Source organism: Orycteropus afer, unplaced genomic scaffold (genome assembly GCF_000298275.1).
Source record: "Orycteropus afer afer isolate SDZICR_OR568_19922 unplaced genomic scaffold, OryAfe1.0 scaffold00019, whole genome shotgun sequence".
Lineage (NCBI taxonomy): Eukaryota > Metazoa > Chordata > Mammalia > Tubulidentata > Orycteropodidae > Orycteropus > Orycteropus afer.
Window position 1 is genome coordinate 2195785 of NW_006921606.1, and position 23236 is coordinate 2219020.

Genomic DNA, 23236 nt, shown 5'->3' on the forward strand with positions numbered 1-23236 from the left:
AGGCCGACCGGCCGCTTAGAACGCAGTCATGTGATCCATCATGGGAACCACCACTCACAACTGGAGTCCAGCCAAGTTGACACATCTTCAACTATCACAGATACCTTCAGTGGATTGAGAGATAGATCAAGGAAAACACTGACAAAATTGTGGAATACACAGAGTAAACCATCAAACAGTTTCAAAGACAATACAAGAACAAAATGACCAAAGAAAATGAAAAATTAGAAATGATACAAAATCTACAGATAGAAATTGAGATTAATACTAAATTTTCAGAAATAGACACATTGAACAGGCAAAGGAGTAGAATTGAATCAGTGGAAGACAGAATTAGTGAGATTGAAGACAAATACCTCAATATTTCTTTGGAAAGGGATCAATCAGAAAAAAGATCAAAAGAAAAGGAAGAAAGCCTAAGGTTCATGTGATCATCAAAAGGAATAACCTATGTGTAATTGGAATTCCAGAACAGGAAGAGACAAATGAAACCTGTATTGGTTAGCTAGTGCTGCTCTGACAAGAATATACCACAAATGGGATGGTTTGAAGAAACAGTTTATTCTCTTACAGTTTGGAGGCTTTAAGTATGAGTTCAGAGTGCCAGGCTGTAAGGCTGGGTAAAAACCCCTCAACCTTGGGCTTCAGCTCTACCTTCTTCTCCCAGCCCACTGAAGCTGGAGGCTTTTCTTCACTCAGCTGCTGGCTGATGAGGCTAACAAGCCCAAGGTTGACAAGTGAAAAGGCACAGTCCCAATGTTACCAAACCACACGGTAGGCCATTAATTCAAGTCTATTGAAAGTCCCAAGGTCAGCAGAGCATGGCAGGCTGCTGAACAAAGACATGGCTACATGCAGGCTTCTCTTTATATACATCCCTAAGGCAAATGGTGGCCATCTTGGATTTTAAAGTGACAGTATTCTCATTTGGATTATGAGTATCATTTGGATACTCAGCTGCTAACAGTAGATTCCATTATGGAGTTGATTACCAGCCTCATCATGGGGGAATACTACCTCCATCTGCCTAGTGACTCAACCAGGCCCAGCCAAGTTGACATACAAACTTAACCACCACAAAACTACAGAGAAAATTGTTGAAGATTGGTGTTGGAAGAGAATTTCCCTGGTATGATGAAAAATGAGAATATATCCATTCAAGAAGTCCAACAAACCTCAAACAGGATAGATCCCAAAAGGAAATCACCAAGACATATCATCATCAAACTCACCAAAACCAAAGACAAAGAAAGAATCCTGAAGGCAGCATGGTAACTGAAAAGTTAACTACAAAAGGCAACCAGTAAGACTAAGCTCAGATTTCTTGGCAGAAAACATGCAGGCAAGAAGACAATGAGATGGTATATATAAAACCATGAAAGAAAAAAATTTCCAACCAAGAATTATATAGCCAACAAAAGTGTCCCTCAAATATAATGGTGAAATTAGGACATTTCCAGATAAGCAGAAATTAAGGGAATTTGTTAAAACCAGGCCAACCTTACCAGAGATGCTAAAGAGAGCCCTTTGGACAAAGAACCAACAACAGCAAACAACAGCTGACTATTAACACACATGATAACATAACCAGTTATGGAAGTATCCAAAGTAAATAAGCCTACAAGATTGTAAACAAGGAACCAAAGACCTCAATTGACAAATGAGGACAACTACAAACAAAAAGAGGGGAAAAAACTGTGAAGTTACAGTACTTCTAAATGGCAGGGAAGTCAAGACAATTGAAAGATAGAATAGACTGTTCTAAACTTGGGAAGAAAAATATAAATCACAGGGTAACCTCAAAGAAAAATGATAAACTTCCACATCAAAATAAAGAAGAGGACCAACACAAATATTTATCAAATACTAAAACAGTAACAACTAAGGAAATGATAACACAATTCATAAACAAAAACGAGTTCAGCACAGAAAATTATATAGAACAACGAAAAAAGGAACACCACAAAAAAGCACAAAATAAAATGACAGCAACAAATTCATAGTTGTCAATAATTACATATCTGACAAGGGACTTACCTCTAAAATTTATAGAAAACTCCAGCACCTCAACAACAAAAAGATTAGCAATCCAATTAAAAAATGAGCAGAAGACACGAACAGACACTTCACCAAAGAGGATATTCAGGCAGCCAGCAAATACATGAAGAAATGCTCACGATCATTAGCCATCAGAGAGATGCAAATCAAAACAACAATGAGATACTATCTCACACCAGCACTAATGGCAAAGTTCAATAAGACAGAAAATAACAAATGCTATCTAGGATGTGGAGAGATTGGGACTCTCATACATTGCTGGTGGGAATGTCAAATGATACAACCACTGTGGGAAAGAGTATGATGACTCTTTGAAAAGCTGGAATTAGAAATACCATTTGACCCAGCAATCCATTACTAGGTATATATCCTAAAGAAGTGAGAGCCAAGACAAGAACAGATATATGCACACCCATGTTCATCGCAGCACTATTTACAATAGCAAAAAAGCTGGAAACAATGTAGGTGCCCATCAACAGAAGAAAGGCTAAGCAAACTATGGTACATACACACAATGGAGTACTAGGCAACAGTAAAGATAATATAGAATCTGGAAAACACCCCATAACATGGATGAACTTGGAGGACATTATGCTGAGTGAAATAATCACAGAAGGACAAATACAGTATTAGTTCATTGTTGTAAAATGTCACAGAAAAGTTTATATATGGAAGGAAACTTTCTTTGTTAGTTACTAAGGGTGGGAGGGGAGGAGAGGGAACACTGAAAAAAAAATGCATTGACCCATGTCACTTTAGTTTTGTGCATTTCATTGTACATAAATTATATTTCAATCAAATGTATTTAAAAAATAAAGATTCTATGGGCAAAATATTGAATGGTGCAGGAAACAACAAAAGAAGATTGAAGACAGAATCCCTGTACCAAAAAGAATTGGTCGATGTTCATCCATTTCAAGAGGTGGCGTATAATCAGGAACCAGTGGTACTGATGGAGGAAGTTGAAGCTGCACTGAAGGAATTGGTGAAAAATTGGCCCTCAATGAGATGGATTGACACAGTGGCTGCAACAATGGACTCAGGTATACCAGAGATCGTGAGGCTGGCACAGGACTGGGCAGTGTTTCATTCTGCACATAAGGTCATTATGAGTTGAAGATGACTCGACAGCACCTAACAACAACAAGGAGCTCTGGTGGCACATGCTTGAGACATTTGACTGCTAAACAGAAGGTTGCTGGTTCAAACTCATTTGCTCCACTGAAGGAAGATGGGGCAATCTACTTCTGTCAAGATTTACCACCTTGGAAACCCAGTGGGGGTTGCCATGAGTCAAAATTGACTTAGTGGCAGTGGGTTTGGTTTTTGGTTTTGGTATAGATACTTCTATGTGTTCTCAAACGTGTATACACTTGTACCTACCCATATACCTATCTGCCTATACCCATCTATATCTAATCTTACACTTGTTTTTTAGTCTTTGTTGGAAGTGTTGCCATCTTACATATGTCAAATTCTTTAGTACCAGCATCCTTTCCTCTTGAGCACTTCTCAGAAACATCATTTACTTTTGTCATGCTATGCTCACTATACATACAACCGGTGCTGCTTTTCCCAAAAATAACAGGTATCTATAATCCACAAGGGAAAATGTGGAAGACCATCAACAAGATAGGTACAATAATGGGCTCAAGCATAGCAACTATTATGAGGATGGCACAGGACTGAACAGTTTTTTGTTCTGTTGTACATAGAGTCACTGTGAGTTGGAACTGACTCAAGGGCACCTAACACCACCACAGTCTAAAGCATGGATTCCCCTTCTGTCCTTACTCTCCCTGGTAACCACCAATGAACCTTAGTCTCTTTATGCATATCTATTATTGTCTTCTTATAAAAGAGGAATCATACAACATTTGTTCTCTGTGCTTATTTTATATAGCATTATACCCTACAGGTTCATCCACACTGTGTGTTGTTATTTATGGTTGTGTAATATTCCATTATATGTATGTACCATATTTTACTTATCCATTTCTCCATTGATGAGCACTTTGGTTATTTTTATTTCCATTTTTTTTTTTGCTATTGTGAATAAAGCTTCAATGGACATAGGTGTGCATATGTCTGTTCATGTCACACTTTTAGATCTCTAGGGTATATACCTAGGAGTGGGATTGGTGAATCATAGGGTACTTCTATTCCTGGTTTTTCTTTTTAGGAAGTGCCATACTGTTTTCCATAGTAGTTGTACCATTTTACCGTCCCACCAGCAATGGATAGGGGTTCCCCACATCCTCACCAACATTTGTTGTTATGTTTTTTTGTTTTGTTTTGTTTTTATCAGTGCTGCTTTAGCCAGGGGTGAGATGATCTCTCTCTCTCTCTCTCTCTCTCTCTCTCCTGATTTACATCTCTCTAATGGCTAAGGATCTTGAGCATCTTTTCACGTGTTTATTGGCTGCTTGGATGCCCTCTTTGGTGAAGGTTCTTTTCATGTCTTTTGGCCAATTTATAATTGGATTGTTTTTTTGTCATTGTGTTGTTGAGGTTTTCTATATATGTTAGATATTAGACCTTTATCAGATATGTTGGTTGCAAAGATTTTTTTCCCAGTCTATAGGTTGCCTTTTCACTTTTTTGATAAAATCTTTTGTGAGCATAAGTTTTTATTTTTATGACATACCATTTCTCTATTTTGTCTTCTGCTACTTGTGTATTTGTTTTTATGTTTGTTACCCTATTTTAACAAAAGATTAGGTCCCATTATTTTCTCCCTGTTTTCTTCCAGGAACTCTATAATTTAAGGTTTAATACTTAGGTCTTTGATCCATTTTCGGTTAGTGTTTTGTGTATGGTTTATGAGTCTTGTTTCGTTTTTTCTGCAAGTGGACATCCACTTTTGGTAGCATCATTTATTAAAGAGACTATTGCTGCCCAATTGAATAGATTTTTACCCCTTGTCAAAAATAAGTTGTCCATATATATGCCAGGTACTTTACATGAATCATCACTCTCAGTCTATATGGAATCCCTAAGAACAGTGGTCTAGTGCCTAAGGCATTTGACTGCTAACCAGAAAGTTGGCGATTCAAATCCACCAGCCACTCCATGGAAGGAAGACTGGGCAATCTACTTCCATAAAGCTTTACTGTCTCAGAAACCCAAAGGGGGTTACTATGAGTCAGAATCAACTTGATGGCAGTGAATTTTAGTTTTAAAGACAGATACAGTGACTTTTGTCATTGTGTTTTTCATAAAGTTGAGCTTTAGTGAGGGGAGGTAAATTTTACAAAGTCCCTAGGCGGTAGGCAGTCAAGGCAAGACTCTAACCAATGGCATGTCTGAATCTGCCCTGTAGGGTCCAGGGCACACTGTGTGGAAGAGTTCTGTCCCACAGAATTTTCCCTTGGGGAGCTGATAATAGGCACTTATCCCAGTCTGCTATGTGGCTGCCAGCCCAGTGCCTAGATAATAGCAGCTCCTCCAGACTGCCCTGCAGCCAGGTAACTTAGGTAGTAGAAGAGAGGAAAGGAAATAGATGGAGAGCTATCCATGAAAACAGATGATGCTAGAGTTAAACTTAATTCTACTGCTCATTTATGAGGCTTCAAGCTGTGAAGAGATGGTTGTGGAATGATTTCAGCCCATCCTCAACCCCATGCCCACTGGACTGACACTCTCAGATGACTCTTAGCACTGTTGGTGAACTTCTGATTTCTCCCTAACCTCAATTTGTTGTAAATGTTTTGCTGTAAATTTCTCCACAGTTGATTTTGAATGCAACTCCCAGGCCTTTTGGTATAGGAGCTGCCATATATGTGTGATGTCTCACCTATATGTAAGTCCAAGATGCTGTACCCCTATCTACCACCATTGTCCTGCCTGGCCTTCCAAGGACCCTCTTCATTGACAGTTGTATTCCTCTTCTTGGTTCATGACTAGGTAGCTACAGGCACATTAAAGGGGAAAACCTCAAAGAAACCTGACCTTTCAAACTGGGTAGAAATGAATATATTGTTGTTGTTGTTGTTAGATGCCATCAACTCAACTCTGACTCATAGCAACCCCATGGACAACAAAACGAAACACTGCCTGGTCCTGCACCATCTTCACAATTATTGCTATGTTTGAGTCCATAGTTGCAGCCACTGTGTCAAACCATCTCATTGAGGATCTTCCTCTATTTCACTGCCTCTATGTTTTACCAAACATTATGTCTTTCCAACAACAACAATGTCCTTCTCCAGGAAGTAGTCCCTCCTGGTAACATGACCAGAGTGTAAGACAGAGTTTTCCCTTCCTCACTTCTAAGGAGACTTACCACTATACTTCTTCCAAGACAGATTTGTTTGTTCTTCTGGCATTCCATGGTATAGTCAGTGTTCTTCATCAACACCATAATTCAGATGCATCAATTCTCTTTCAGCATTCCTTATTCATTGTCCAGCTTTCCCATGCATATGAGGTGATTGAAAATATGGTAGCTTGGATCAGGCACACGTTAGTCCTCCAAGTGACATCTTTGTTTCTTAACACTTTCAAGAGGACTTTTGCAGCAGATTTGCCCAATACTATTCATCATTTGACTTACTGACTGCTGTTTCTATGGGTGTTGATTGTGGATCCAAGGAAAATGAAATCCTTGACAACTTCATTCTTCATTTAGCATGATGTTGTTTATTGGTCCACATGTGAGAATTTTTAATTTCTTTATATTGAGGTATAATCTGTATTGAAAGCTGTAGTCTTTGATCTGCATCAGTAAGTACTTCATATCTTCTTCACTTTCAGCAAGCAAGGTGTGTCATCTGCACATCACAGGTTGTTTATGAATCTTCCTCCAATCCTGATGCTATATTCTTATGCTATAATATTAGTGTTCATATAGTCCTACTTCTCAGATTATTTGCTCAACATACAGATGGAATAACTATAGTGAAAGGATAACCAGAAGGCTGGCGGTTCAAACCCACCAGCCACTCCTGGGAAGGAAGATTGGGCAATCTACTTCCATAGTGATACTGCCTCAGAAACCCAAAGAGGGGTCGCTATGAGTTGGATCCAACTCAGCGGCAGTGAGTTTGGTTTTGTTTTTATCCTCCTGTTCTGTTTGAATGACTGCCTTTTGGTCTGTGTACAGGTTCCTCATGAACACAATGAAGTGTTCTGGATTCCTATTCTTTGCAATGTAATCCATAATTTGTTATTACCCACACACTCAAATGCCTTTGCATAGTCAATAAAGCACAAGTAAACATCTTTTTGGCATTCCCTGTTTTCAGCCAAGGTCCATCTGACATCAGAAATCATATCTCTCATTCCAGTTCTGAATCTGGGTTGATTTTCTGGCAGTTCCCTTTCTGTGTACTGCTGCAACTATTTTTTAAATATTTTTAGCAAAATTTACTTGCATGTGTGTTTGAATAATTTCTTTTAGAAGGATAAGCACAATGCTGGCCCTTATGAGGCAGAGGTTAAAGATGTCACAGGTGTCCAACTTTTCCAAACTGCTGTACCACTCCATCATATTTCACTGTCACATCTCACAGAACTCACAGATTGCCAAGGAAATGGGTTATGCAGTTGATCCTGGCAAGTCCCAAATCCATGGGTCAGGCATTGGCCTGGAGGATACTCCTCACTCATTTGGTTGCAGGGGCTGATGAACCCAACTCGGCAGGTCAGACCATTGGCTGCTATCTCAGTTCCAAGAACCACGGGTTAGATGTTGATGAACTAAATGCCCAATCCAGAGCAAGAGAGTAGACTTTACCAGAAATTCACATATATACCCTCAGGAAACTAAGGGTGGTAACTTGAGTTGCACAGTCCAGCAAGGTAGGACTCAAGAGACATCCCACCCTAATCCTGTCTCATCAACACAACAGACAACTTGCCCCACAATGGGACCTAACTGCAGACATTGAGGCTAGGATTTACAATACATCACAAAATGGAGGACTGTGGCTAGAAGGGCCATATTAAGCAATTCACTGCACTGTAGACTGTCCCCTGGCTCTTCTAGCCATTGGCCCTTTCACACTTGAAGGATTAACTGTCCCTACCAATCATTTTACCAGTCACAAACAGTCAAAACATTAACAGTTAGTCCTTCAATAGTGCAAAGAGTCCTAAGTCTGAGGTTACTCAGGTACCAGCCATTCAGGTCTGCTGTAGGAGTTCATTTCATCTGGTCAGGTACTCCAAAAGTTTGTCTCATCTTCACCCTTTCTGGCCTCTGATAAAATATAACTGAAAGAAGATTATTATTTGTGGAGTTTAGGTATCAGCATAATGTTAGATTTCCCCACTGTATAACCTATTTATTCCTTTACCTTCAGCTGTTATTTCCTTTTCAGAGATCTCTGTTGATGTAACGGAATCTGATTGATTTTTTTTTTTTTATGTTGATCTTGTACCACAACACTTTGTTGAACCTTTTAATTAGTTCCAGTAGTTTAAGATTGTTCAGTGCAAATAGAGGTAGTTTTACTTCTTCCTTACCAATTTGGATGTTTTTGGTTGTTTGTTTGTTTTGTTTTTTTAATTTCCTTTTCTTGCCTTATTGCTTTGTTTAGGACTTCCAATGCAATTTTGAATAGGAGTGGTGATAGACAGCATCCTTGTCTGATTCCCATTTGCAAGGCAATAGCAAGTCTCTCTTCATTGAGAGTAATGTTAGTCATTGTTTCTACGTATATGCCTTTCATTATGTTGAGGAATTTCCCTTCTGTTGCTATTTTGCTGAGCATTTTAATTACGAATGAGTGCTGGATTTTATCAAATGCTTTCTCTGTATTGATTGATATGATCATAGTGTTCTATTCCTTTGTTTTTTTCATGTAGTAGATTATGTTGACTGTCTGTCTAGTGTTGAACCATCATCACCTACCTGGTATGAATCCCACTTGGTCATGATGTATTATTTTTCTGATGTAGTGTTGGATTCTATTGTCTAGGATTTTATTGAGGATTTTTGTGTCTATTCATGAGAGATATCGGTCTATAATTTTCTTTTTTAATGGTGTTTTTGTCTTACTTTGGCATCAGGGTTATGCTTCATAGAATGAATTTAGTAGTATTCTATCCTTTTCTATATTCTGGAATAATACGAACAGGATTGGTAGCAGGTCTTCTCTGAATGTTTGGTAGAATTCTCCAGTGATGCCATCTGTGCCAGGACATTTTTTTTGTCAGGAGTTTTTTGTTTGTTTGTTTGTTTTTATGACTTGTTGAATTTCTTCTTTTCTTATAGGCCTGTTCAAATGTTCTACCTCAGTCTGTGTTAGTTTAGGTAGGTCATGTGTTTCTAAAAACTTATCCATGTCTACTAAGTTTCCAAATTTGTTGGAGTACAATTCTTCATAGTATTCTGTTATTTTCTTTATTTTGGTTAGTTCCGTTGTGACATCTCCCATTTCATTTCTTATTCATTTTATATGCATCTTCTGTTTCTTTTCCTTACTTAAATTTGCCCATGGTCTGTCAATTTTAATCTTTTTGAAGAACCAAATTCTAGTCTTGTTGATTATTTCTATTGTTTTTCTGTCTTCTATTTCATTTATTTATGCTCTGATCTTTATTATTTCCTTTCCTCTGGAGACTATAGTCTTTTCGTTGTTGTTGTTTCTCTTTTTCAAATTGTTAGAATTGTTGGATTAAGGTATTGATTTTGGTTCTTTCTTCTTTTTTGATGTGTGCCTTCATTGCTATAAATTCACCTCTGAGTACTGCTTTCATTTGGTATGTTGTGCTTTCATTCTCATTGTTTCTGGGAATTTTTTTTTATTTCACATTTTATTCCTTTTATTATCCAGTAGTTTTTGAACAGAGTATTATTCACTTTCCATGTATTTTATTTTTCCCCTTATCTTCCTATTATTGGTTTCTAATTTTATAGCATTGTGATCCAAAAAGATGTTTTGTCATATTTCAATATTTTTAAATGTACTGAGGCTTGCTTTGTGACCTAACATATGATCTATTCTGGAGAATGATCCATGTGCACTGGAAAAGAATGTGTATTGCATTTTTTTGCTGAGTGGAGTGTACTTTATATGTCTATGAACTCAGGTCGGCTGACTGTATTGTTGAGATCTTCTGTATTTCTGTTGAACTTCTTTCTAGTTGTTCTGTCTTTCATTAAAAGTGGTGTGCTGAAGTCTCCTACTATTATTATGTAATTGTCTATATCTCTTTTCAGTTTTTTAATATTTGCTTTATATATGTTTCTCAGAAGGAAGATTGGGCAATCTACTTCCGCAGTGATACTGTCTCAGAAACCCAAGGAGTGGTCACTATGAATCGAATCCAACTCAATGGCAGTGAGGTTATGTATTTTTGGGCTGTTTCATTGGGTGCATAGATATTTATTATTGTTATGTCCTCTTATTAGATTCACACTTTTATCATTATAGAATTTCCTTCCTTGTCCTTAATGCTGGTTTTTATCCTAAAGAAGGATGAGCCAATCTGCTTCCATTAAGATTTACAGCCTTGGAAACACAGTGGGGGTCATTATCAGTCAGAATCAACTCAATGGCAATGAATTTTGATTTGGAAGTTTGAAACACTCTGTTCTATATTGATATTGTCCTGACTTCTCCATTTGGAAATTCTGTATTTACAACATTTACTCCTTCTTTTTGCTTTGTAGTTGTTCTCTTTTACAGATTACTGACCCTGGTTCTCTGTTTTCAGTCTTGTAAGATTATCTTAATTTTGAGAATTCTTTTCAGGGTTGTTTTCTGGGTGATGTTGTCATGTGTCTTGATCTTAGGTTGTTGTTTTCCATTGTGGATTTTTGTCTGAAAGGTTCTCTTTAGCATTTCTTATAAGGTTGGTCTGGTTTTTGCAAATTCCCTTAATTTTTATTTATCTGGAAATGTCCTAATTTCACCATTGTGTTTGAGGGACAGTTTTGCTGGATATATAATTCTTGGTTGGTGATTTTTTTCTTTCAAGGTTTTATATATGTCATCTTACTGTCTTCTTGCCTATATGGTTTCTGCTGAGAAATCAGAGCTTAGTCTTATTGGTTGTCCTTTGTAAGTAACATTTCATTTTTCCTGAACTCCTCTCAAGATTCTTTTCTTTGGTTTTGGACAGTTTGATCCTGATATGTCTTAGAGATTTTCTTTTGAAGTTTAACCTGTATGGAGTTTGTTGAGCTTCTTAGATGGATATCTTTTTGTCTCTCATGATAGTAGGGAAGTTTTCTGCTAACAAATTTTCAACAATTGTCTCTCTGGGTTTTTGTTTTGTTTTGTTTTTTGTGTTTTTGCTTCCTTATGTTCTGGAATTTGAATCATGCATACATTATTTCCCTTGATATTGTCTCACATGATTCTTAGGATTTCTTTTTTTTTTTTTTTTTTTCATTCCTTTTTTCTGGTTTTTCCTCATACAAACTGGTGTCAAGGGATTTGCCTTCCAGCTAGCTAACATGTTCTTTAGTTGATTTGAATCTACTCTTTTGTCCTTCCAGTGTGTTATCTATCTTTGTAATTTTATTGTTAATCTTCTGGATTTCTAATGGCTATTTTTGTATGGTTTCTAATTGTCTATTTATTTTGACATTTTGACCATGTATTGTTTTCCTGAATTCTTCTAGAGTATTGTCTGTTTTCCTTGATTTACTTTGTAGTATCCTTCAGTTTTTGGAAGGATAGGGATAGAGAGAAAGAGAGTGCTCTGGTGGCACAAAGGTGCTCTGGTGGCATAGCTATGGTGGATAAGGCATTCAGCTGCTAACCAGAAGGTCAGTGGTTTAAACCCATTAGCTTATTCATGGGAGAAAGGTGAGGCAGTCTGCTTCTGTAAAGATTTACAGCCTTGGAAACACAATAGGGGTCACTATGAGTTGTAATTGACTCAATGGCAGTGGGTTTGGTTTTTTTGGTTTTCTAGTGGTGCCATGAGTAAAGAATTTGGCTGCTAACCAGAAAGTCAATGGTTTAAATCCACCAGCTGTTCTGTGGGAGGAAGATCTACTTCTATAAAGATTTACAGCCTTGGAAACCCTGTGGGGGTTGCTATTAGTTAGAATTGATTCAGTGGTGGTGGGTCTGGTTTGGGTTTTATATGTACATATATATGTGTATACACACACACACATATGTCACTATGAGTTGGATCTGACTTGATGGCAGTGAGTTTGGTTTTTGGTTTTTATATGTATATGTGTGTGTAGGTATGTGTGTGTACATATATATGTGTGTGTGTATATATACACGCACATAAGGAGCTCTGGTGGCACACTACCTAAGGCAGTTGACTGCTAACCATAAGGTTGGGAGTTCAAACCCACCAGTCACTCCATGGAAAGAAGACTGGGCAATCTACTTCCACCTTCAAAGTAGATTTACCACCTTGGAAACCCAAAGAGGGTCTCTATAAGTCAGAATCAGCACAGTGGCAGTGAGTTTGGTCTTTGAGTTTTTTATATACATATATGCATGTGTGTGTGTGTGTGTGTGTGTGTGTGTGTGTTCTTTTAACTTCTTTATCAGGTAGTTCTAGTACCTGTTCTTCCTCAGGTTTCCTAGTTCTTTGTCACTTGCTTGTGCTACCTTGCCTTTTTTCTTTGTTTGAATATAAGTTGTTGTGTCTGAGAAATTCTGGGGTTGTTGTTTTTATTAATTATGTGTTGGTTTGTTTCATCCTGGTTTTTTGCTTTGTTTTATGTTGATATATCTGGGTGCTGGAACAGGCATGCTTCTTTGGTTGCCAGTTTAGCAGCACTGGGACACTCCCCATCTGCCTCTGGGTGAGTGGAGTAACTGGTGGAAATGTGAGAGTGGGTTGGCTCTCTGTTGGTTGTGAAGAGGAGCTTTGGGTAGGATGAGCAAGTATTGTCCACTATCTGTTGTTGATCCAGTGGTGCAGGAGTGAGTGGTAGCACTCATCTATTGCATGAGGTGGTAGGTGTCATAAGTAGTGGAGAATTAATATCTACCTTCTATTAGATAAGGCAGGGAAAAAAAGAAATAAAAAAATTAATGGGTGGATAAGAAGGAAAATGGGTAAAAAGAAAAAGAGGATGAGGGAGAAATAAACAAATAAAAAGGAGAGAAAAAGAAAAAAATAAGGAGGTACTTGTGGAGCTATGTTCAGCCAGCAGCAGTGGCAGCACAGGGCTGTAATGCAGTCTGCATGAACTCATGCTCATGGGGGAAGAGGGAGGGGCAGGAGCCTGGTTCATGTGTGCACAGGTCCCTCTGAAAAGGGGTGTGGTAGTGATAGGTATCTTGCATTCATTGAGAGCAAGTTCTGTCAATGACACAGGTGCAGAGAGGTAGAGCTGGAGGCACTGGCTCTGTCTTGGGGCACAGTGCAACACATGTCTGGGCTATTGGTGGGAGGTGGTGGTCCAAGGAACTAGGCAGTTGGCATAGGGGGGCAGCCATTGGCCTTCTCTAGCCACTGGTTTGGTGTAGGCAGGAAGAGGACTCACCCTTTGTCACTGAGAAGGTGTGATTGGGGAAGCAAAGAACATACTTCTCCAGTCTCAGTTCACTGATATGGGCCCAGTGCACTTCTGGGCACAAATAGCCAATTATCCAGCTCCTGCCCAGACTCAACAAGTGAGGGGCCACTGTGGTACAGTGAATTACTTGGCATGGCTTTTCTAGTCATAGGCTTTGTAACTCCCACTAGATTACTGGGTGGGACCATGCAAATAAGGTGGGTAGAACTTTAATGCTGGGATTGTTTAGTTTTGTCACTCTGCCAAGCTTAAAATGAGCCTTCCTAGAATCAGAAAGGAGAATCTCACTGCCATCAAGAGAGAAGAGCTGGAGGTGAAGCAGAGCGCATTCTTGGACCAGAGATCCCTGCACTGGACTTCCTTCACAGAGATGCCCTGGCAGAGAGAGACACCAGCTGAGAGATGCCTGGCTGATATGCCCAGCTGAGAGATGGCAACAATGGAACCAAGAGGCAGGATACAGAGCAGGGGGATTTCCAGCCCACAGAGCAAGAAATCTAAGTGCTTTTGGGCTGGAAGGCTTGCTGGCGGAGTGGGGTGCACCTAAGCGTACCCATCAACAGAGCTAAAATAGCTTGTAACACTTGACCGAGCAGGGCAGAGGCCAGGCCAAGGCCAAGGGCCAGAGAGGCGTGCCTGAGGACATAGCAGAGAGACTATCCTGATCAAAGAATTGGATCCTGAATGTGTTCCTGAAACTGAATTGTAGCCTGTTACTTTCTTAACAAACGCCGTAATTGTAAGTATTGTCTGTGAGTTCTGTGTGGCCATTGCAATGAATTATCAAACCCAGTAGAAAAGTCCTGACTGCTGTGGGGGGGACAGTTGGTGTCAGAATTGGTAAAAGGCTGGAGGGTGGCAGCATGTCTAGCCTCATAGGATTAAGCCTTGGGCTATTGACAGTGACTCTGTTTCCCCCTCGTGAGATTGGAGGTCAGAAGATGCTGACCCCATGCCCTTTTAGCAACCACTCAGAGTCCTATGTCTCCAGCCCCATCCCACAGGGCTTCCTCTTCATGTGGACCTTCAACCCAAATGACTAGTGTTCATTAATTGTTATATCCCCCTTTTCTGGCTTTCTCCTCACTCTCCAGCCACTTGTACCAGTGGAAATCTCACCTGTTTCCCTGCATTTTCCTCTTCCAGATCCAGCCTATATTCTACTCACCTTTTCCCTCCAGATCTGTCCACACTGTATCTCTGTCCCAGGGTGGATTCTGTGAAGTTTGTTTCTCCTCACCTGTGTCTGATGCCATCTGTGTCTCAAAATGGCCTTGCTTTGTTGAGCTTCAGCTTCTTCTCCCTCCCCATTTCCTTTCTTGCTGCATTTCCTTTTCCAGTCAGCTCTCAATCTAATTCTTTATCTTCTCATTCCCAGGATCATCATCTGTATCTGTTTCATTCAGGTTTCTCTGGGTCTCTATTGTAAAGGGTTTGGGCACAGTGTTTTACCAGAATGCCATCTTGTCTCTGCTTTTCTGTAGTTAATTTCTAACTTTATTACATTATTTGGAAAAGGTACTTTGTATTATTTCAATCTTTTAAAATTTATTGAAACTTGCTTTGTCTAAATATTTATTAAGACTTGGCTTAAGATATGGTCTATCCTGGAGTATGATCCTTGTGCAGAATACAAGTATGTGTATTGTGCTGCTGTTGAGTGGAGTGTTCTATATATGTCTCTTAGGTCTAGTTATTTAATAATGTTGTTAAAGTCTTCTATTTCTTTATTAATCTTCTTTCTAGTTGTTCTATTTATTATTGAAAGTGGTGTATTAAAGTCTTCTACTTTTATTTTAGACTTACCTATTTCTCCCTTCAATTCTGTCAGTCTTTGCTTTATAAATTTTGGGGCTCTGAGGTTAGGTACATAAATATTTAAAATTGTTATATCCTCTTGATCAATTGACATTTCATCATTCTGTAGAGTCCTTCTTTGTCTCTTATAATAGATTTGGTCTTAAAGTCTGTTATGTGATATTAAAATCCCCATGCCTGTTGTCTTGTGATTACTGTCTGCATGATAAATTTTTTCCCATCTTTTCAATATCCATCTATTTGTGTCTCTGTGCCTAAGGCCATTAAATCTTAATTAGCTCTAGGATTTAAAATTCTTTTTGATGAAAGGCTTGGCCATCACATGAACAAATGTGGGCTCAGTGTGTGAGGGGCTTTTGGGGAATCCTGAATGGGTTGACTGTGCCAGGTGTCATAGACACCCCTTCTCTGGGTGAGCACTGTTGGGAGGATGGGGCAGTAAACCTTTCTGGCTGGGTGGAGAGTGTGACAGGAGAGGCAAATGCTAGCAGAGGTGGAGGGTAAGGAGGAGAGACCCCAGCCAGGAGACAGGCACTAGGAGCCCATTCACCCTCTGAACTTTGCCGTGATCTTGAACCTTCACTCCCCAACTGTGATCCTAAGCATCCTCCAGCACACATGGAACATGAACAGACAGGTAAATGACAGATGAATCCAAAACTTCCTGCTGTCTCTGAGATAAGCCAAGTGGGGGGGTTACTGTCTGCCCAGTTAAAAGCCCTTGGTTTGGTTCATTAGTCTTGTAAGTTGGGGATGGAATAATAAAAGGAAGAGAAATACCTACTGTTTGTCATTGTTGTTAGATGCCATCGAGTCAGTTCTGACTCATAGTACAACAGAATGAAACACTGCCTGTGCCATCCTTACAATCATTGTGTGCTTGATTCCATTGTTACAGTCCCTGTGCCAATCCATCTTGTTGAGGGCCATCCTTTTTTTTTTCATTAACCCACCACTTTATCTAGCATGATCCATGGAATGTCCTGATACATATCCAAATACATGAAAGGAAGTCTCCCCATCCTCATTTCTAAGGACTATTCTAATTGTACTTCTTCCAAAACAGATTTGTTTATTCTCCTGGCAGTCCATTATACATTCAATATTCTTCACCAACACCATAATTCAAATATATCAATTCTTCTTCATTCTTCCTTATTCACTGCCCAGCTTTCACATGCATGTAAAGGGATTGAAAATACAATGAAATGGGTCAGGCACACTTTAGTCTTCAAAGTGACATCTTTGCTTTATAACACTTTCAGAAGGTCTTTTGCTACAGATTTATCCAATGCAATATATATATATATATATATATATTAACTGCTGCTTCCATGGGCATTAATTGTGGATCCAAGTGAAAATGAAATCTTTTACAACTTCATTCTTCTCCATTTATCATTATGTTGCTTATTGGTTGTGAGGATTTTTGTTTTCTTTTATGTTGAGGTGTAATCCATGCTGAATCCATACCAGAGGCTTTGATCTTCATCATTAAGTGCTTCAAGTCCTCCTCACTTTCAATAAATAAGGTTATGTCAAAGGGATATCACAGGTTATTAATGCATCTTCCTCCAATCCTAATGCTGTGTTCTTTTTCATATAGTCCATCTTCTTCAATTATTTGCTCAACATATGGATTAGATAACTATTAACTGGGAAAACTGAAAAACTTTCTAGAGCTCTGCTATAGCAATGTGAGTTTTTTAAATGGTGCTGAGGGAAACTTTAAACCCCATGTTTTGAAGGCACTTTGCTTCCTTGGTGGCTTTCATGAGTTAGGAACACTTCACTTTGTGGCCTGGTGTGTCATTCTCATTCCCTCCCATCAGCTAGCACAGAATGGGAGAAAACTTTATAAAATAATTTTGGAAAAACTCCTTCTCAGCACCTGTCAGCATGCACACAGTATCATTGTTTGTAGCTGCCGGGCTCTCCTGGCAGCACCTGCACACAGGTCATGTGGTCACTGCACAGTGCCCACTCATGCTGCACCTCCTCTGTGCTTCCAGGCATCCGCATGTTGGACGGTGACGTGACCGACATCGTTGAAGCAAAGTCACTTGGCACCCGACCCAACTACATCGACATCTACAGTGCAAGCTGGGGGCCAGACGATGATGGGAAGACAGTGGATGGGCCCGGCCTGCTAGCCAAGCAGGCCTTCGAGTCCGGCATTAAAAAGGTTTGCAATAGTAACAGCGTGGCAGCGTGGTGTTGGCCTCAGCCCCGACATAGGATGTGAAGACCCTGCTGTTAGGATGAGTGTGAGGGAGGGGTTCAGGGTGGGGCTGTTTACCATCTGAAGTAGAGTTATATCCCCTTGTTACAGTATTGCTGTCCAATGAGCACCAGCTGCCATCAGGCCAGTCCCAGGACTCTGCCTTAGAGTCTGTCTGCCCTGGGCAAGGGATGAGATCAGATTTGGGAGACCCATGCTTAATGCCTGACAAATGCACCTCGAGGACAGCTACCACCCATCAGTCAGTGGAGGCTTGTGTGTTGCTATGATTCTGAGAGTTTCAAGTAAGCATCCAGACTAAGATAGACTGGAAGAAATGCCTGGTGATCTACTTCTGAAAATCAGGCAATAAAAGCCCTATGACTCACAGTGGTCTGATCTTCAGCTGATCACAGGAAATGGCACAGGACTAGGCAGCATTTCCTTCCACTGTGCACAAGGTCTCCGTGAGTCAGGAGCCAACCTGATAGCAGTGAACAAGAATGAAACTTAAGTTCAGAGAGAGTGGCTAAGTTATAGCTTTTGTTTTCTCCATGGAAGATACTACTGTGAATGGCTATCTTCCTGAATATCTGCTGTTTCTATGAGATGATTCCTAAAGATTTGAGGTGCTAGGACAGGATGCCCTATTGACAGGTGGGGAGTCCTGATTGCCTTGTTTTGTTGGAGGTCTGCTTTGCACTAGTCAAATGGTTGTTTCAGTTCTCTGCTTCACTCAGGCTTGTGTAGACTGAACCCATGTTAGACTCCAGAAGGTTTATAGCTACAGAGAAGGGATCTCTGTTTTGCAGATTTGAGTTCTGCCTGCTTCATCAAGCTGTCAGAGAGTGGGAAAGTTTCAGAAGGGACCTTGCAGGTCCCCCATCATTTTTGTTAGAGTTTCTTATGATACTGAGGTCATTTAATTTCTGTATGTGTGTGTGTGTCATTCTGAAGTAAAATACATCATACAGGAAGATTTAAATCACAGCTGCCTAAATTTGTCACTGGAAATCCTCGTACAGATTTGATGATCTCAAACCAAACCTCACCCTCATTTGTATCTCCATCCTGGGCCACATTTTTCACCCGAGATCTTTTTCTGTAAAATCTTACTCCAGTCTTTGGTGGGTGAAAGTGGTAGGGAGGTAGGACACTTTAAAACCATAATTGTGCTAAGTAAAATAAGCCAGACACAAAAGAACAAATATCGTATGATCCCTCCCCAAAAAAACAAAACAAAACCAATCACCATATAGTTGATTGCGACTCATGGAGGCTCCATGTATTACAGAGCAGGATTGCTCCATAGGAATTTCTTGGCTATAATCTTTACAGAAGCAGATTGCCAGGCCTTTTTTCTGTGGTTCTGCTGAATGGGTTTGAACTGCTAACCTTTAGGTTAGTAGCCAAACACAAACCCTTTGCACCACCCAAGCATTCTATATGATCCCACTTATATGAAATATCTAGAGTAGGCAAATGCATAGAGAAAGAAAGTAGAGGTTACCAAGGACTAAATGGGGAGGAAGGGAAGGTGACTGCTTAATGGGTACAGTGTTTCTGTTTGAAGGGATAAATTTTTGGAAATAAATAGTGGTGATGGTTACACAACATTGAAAATATGATTAGTGCAATTGAAATGTATACTTTCAAATGGTTAAAATGGCAAATTTTATGATTTTAAAAAAACCCTCCAGTTTGGCATGAAATTTCTGTTTAATGTTGGTCTCTATGAATCCTTCCTCTTTACATGGCTCATCATTCTGAGAGGAGAGTAACATCACTATAACTAAAATAATATTCAACTCTCAGATACTCTCCTCTTCCCACGCAAGATACTGAAATGTGTTTGAATGGGTTCAGTGTGGCTTTGCTGAACAGAAATGCAACTCACTGTTAGGACTAATATGAACCTCTAGGTCTGCTCTGAGGCTCCCGTATATGCTGAAGGCCTGGAAGTGAACATGCAGTCTTCAGAGACAGCTCAAAACATCCTCTGATACCTCAGCTCCCAGGGTTTACTGCCCCTAGTGCCCAGGTCTTCCTTCTAAGAAACAGTTGTGCAAAGGAAAGGAGGCTGTGGATGCCCTGCCACCTGTAAGAACTGCTTGGTCTTGTAGTAGATGCTTGGTGTAAAGTGGAAAGACTCAGATTGTCAAGGCTTTGTTAGTCTCCATGGGACCCAGACCTACCACCACTGGCACCACTGTTTGTTGTTGTTTGTTGTTATGTGCCATCAAGTTGGACCCTACTCATAGAAACCCCTCCTTGGGTTTCCAAGCCGGTATCACTTCGGAAGTAGATTGCCCAGCCTTCCTTCCAAGAAGTGGCTGGTGGGTTTGAACTGTCAGCCTTCTGGTTAACAGTCAAGTGCCTTAGCACTACGCTAGAAATGCAGACTCCAGGGACCTGCTGAATCAGAATCTGCATTCTAACAAGATCCCTGGGAGATCCATGAGCGCATTCGAGTTTGAGAAGCACTGTTTGACGCCTTCGTCAGTGGAGCAATCAGTGACATTTTCCACTTTGCACAGTGACCACCTTTTGTAAATAATTCTGAGTAGGACAGGGCATCAAGGATGACAGTGTGTTAGAGATGATTCTCATATGGTATATAGCTTAGCTGTGATGGGTTAGAAGCCCCTCAGTGGTGCAATTAATGCACTTGGCTGCTAATGGAAAGATTGGCAGTTCAAGTCTACCTAGAACATGGATTAAAGATGTAACAATCTACTTTCAAAAATCAGCCATTGAAAATCCTATGGAGCACAGTTCTACTCTGAAACACATGGAGCCATGAGTTGGAGTTGACTCATGGCAACTATTAAAGTAATGGGTAAATACCTTCCCATTTGGATTTTAGTAAGTTTTCAATGAGCTTCTGGTTAATCGTTTCCGACAACTAATTAGATCACAGACAAACCCATTTCCTTAGTACTCTGTGGCTTTCTTCCAGAAGGTTAAGTTTTGGCTTCTAGCACATCAGACAGCTGCCCTTTGAGAAATAGAAAGCAGGCATAAATGAGGCATTGTTAAGTGACAGAGCACAAGTGAGATGAGCACAAGTCACCCTTTCTTGGGCTCTGTTGAGTGCCTTGGGTTGGAACTGGAGGACATGTAAGAAGGAGTTATGGCAAAACAGGCATTCAGAAGTCATGGAACTGCAAGTCCACTTGGTTTATATGCTACAGCAGTGTGGACTCACAGCAGGTGCTACCTACACAGCAAATATGGATCTAGAACTTTCTAAAGGTAATTTTAAAGCTTCCAGGCAGCAGCAGCAAGGGCTCAGTTGGGCTCCACAGGGATTACAGAATTGTGTTGAAAATTATTTTTAAACTGGCCAAATGTGTCAATTTTCCCTGTGTGATTTAGAAAGAGAGTCCTTCATAAGGATGCCAATGTCACCACCCATTAAGCCCCGCATGGAGATGGTACTGGCACTGTTCCACAGGAGCTGAGGTTGTGCATGGCCATAGTCCTGCTGAGTGGGTTTAAACTGCCAGCCATTAGGTTAAAAGACAATCACAAACCCTTTACCCTGTGAGAAGTCATTGTCCAGCCAGTGAGGAGTAGAATAGAGCAACAAGGACCTGCCCTGACCCACCACTGTCTTTTAAAGACTTGCTTTCCTGTGTCCATTCTCACAAACCAAAACCTACTCAAAGTTGGTCCTTGGCTGGACTTGAGGTCCTGACCTCTCAACACTAATTGGACTCACATGAACCCATAGGCAATCTGCACCCTTCTTGCTTATTCATACTTCATCCAGAATTCACTCTCCCATCCTATTTGCCAAACTAGCTTTTTTTTTTTTTTAAGGGGATGGTATATCTTTAACTACATTTTTCATAAAATTCATTCTCTCCTCACAAGACCAGCTCTTTCAGTCCAGAAAAGTTCAAGTGATAAATTCAGCCATCATGTATCTTCTCAGACTTACTTGTGGTACTACATGGTCTTTTTCATTATAAGTCATAATAATGGAAATTACAGGCATTGCTTTGAAACAGTACCACTGGTGTTAGTTCCTTCAATGTTCCTGTGAAGAACAGAGGGGCCTTTCAGGACCTTTTCCACACTATGATCCTGTGATTAGCTAGTGTAAGGCGATTGCCACAGGTAAAAGAATTTCGTTAGCATCAACAGAGTCCCCACCAAAGCAGGTCCTGAGCAGTGGAATAATGTCTTGAAGCATCCTCCTTTCCCCTGTGCAGGTACTTTCAGATGAGGACTCCAGGACACCCACACAGCCTTGCTAGATCTACTGCCCTGGTTAACTTTATGCTTCTCCTCCCCTTACAGGGCCGGCAAGGCCTGGGCTCCATTTTTGTCTGGGCATCCGGGAACGGTGGGAGAGAGGGTGACTATTGCTCCTGTGATGGCTATACCAACAGCATCTACACCATCTCCGTGAGCAGCACCACAGAGAATGGCTACAAACCCTGGTACCTGGAGGAGTGTGCATCCACACTGGCCACCACCTACAGCAGTGGCGCCTTTTATGAGCGGAAAATAGTGAGTTTGGTTGGCAAGTTGGAGTATCTGAGAGGGCAAATGGTTAACATGTTTGGTTGCTAACCAAAAAGTTGATGGTTCTTGTGCACTCAGAAGCACCTTGAGAGAAAGACCTGGTGATCCACTTCTGAAAAATCAGCCATTGGAAACCCTATGGAACATAGTTGTACTCTGACAAACATGGGGACACCATGAGTTGGAGTTAACTCCATGGCAACTGACTTTTTTGTGTTTTGTTTAGTTTTGCAAGTTAGAGAGTGCATGGCTTACATCCTAACCCTTTCAGGATCCACTTTCCTCTTAACAAAAGGTGAATGAGGAAAAGGATGTATGCCTGAGCCCTGACTCTAGCTTCACTCATCTGAATGAGTAAATCCCAAGGCCAACCCCAGTCCCTTAATAACCCTCCTCAGATCCTGCCTTTCTCATCTTTACACAAAAGTACTGTGAAAACTCTCTATAGCTTTAAAAAGGAGCCTTGGTGGTACAGTGGTTAAGCACTTAGGTGCTAACTGAAGGGTCAGTGATTTAAACCTACCAGCCACTCCACAGGATAAAGATGTGGTGGTCTGTTTCCGTAAAGATTACAGCCTTGAAAACCCTATGAGGCAATTCTCCTCTATCCTATAGGGTTGCTAAGGGGTGGCTATGAATCAGAATCAACTCAACAGTACATAACAACAACAACATGACTTGGTTGTTAGGTGCCATTGAGTCAGTTTTGACTTGAAACACTGTCCAGTCATGCACCATCCTCACAATCATTGCAATGCTTGAGCCCATCATCACCACCACTATGTCAATCCATCTCCTTGAGGGTATTCCCCTTTTTCACTGACCCTCTACTTTACCCAGCATGATATCCTTCTCTAGGGACTGGTCTCTTCTGACATGACCAAAGTATAAGAAACAAAATCTGGCCATTCTCACTTCTCAAAAGCATTTGGCTGTACTTCCTTCAAGACAGATTTGTTTGTTCTTCTAGCAGTCCATGGTACATTCAATATTCTTTGGGAACACTGCAATTCAAATGCGTCAATTCTTTTGTGGTCTTCCTTATTCATTGTCCAGTTCTCACATGCATATAAGGCTATTGAAAAGAGAGCTAAAAGGAGTCATTTTTGGTGTTTCCTGTCATTGTACTGCTGCAACTATTTTTTTTTTTT

The 23236-nt window shown here is 40.3% G+C and overlaps 1 protein-coding gene across 1 annotated transcript in view; it reads left to right on the forward strand.

Annotated features, from left to right (window-relative positions):
- Positions 1-23236, forward strand: part of PCSK6 (proprotein convertase subtilisin/kexin type 6) — a 404303-nt gene that overhangs the window by 209402 nt on the left and 171665 nt on the right. The window contains exons 7-8 of the mRNA XM_007959931.2: positions 17341-17513; positions 21858-22070. Coding sequence (XP_007958122.1) covers positions 17341-17513; positions 21858-22070 — 386 coding nt within the window. The remainder of the gene's footprint in view (positions 1-17340; positions 17514-21857; positions 22071-23236) is intronic.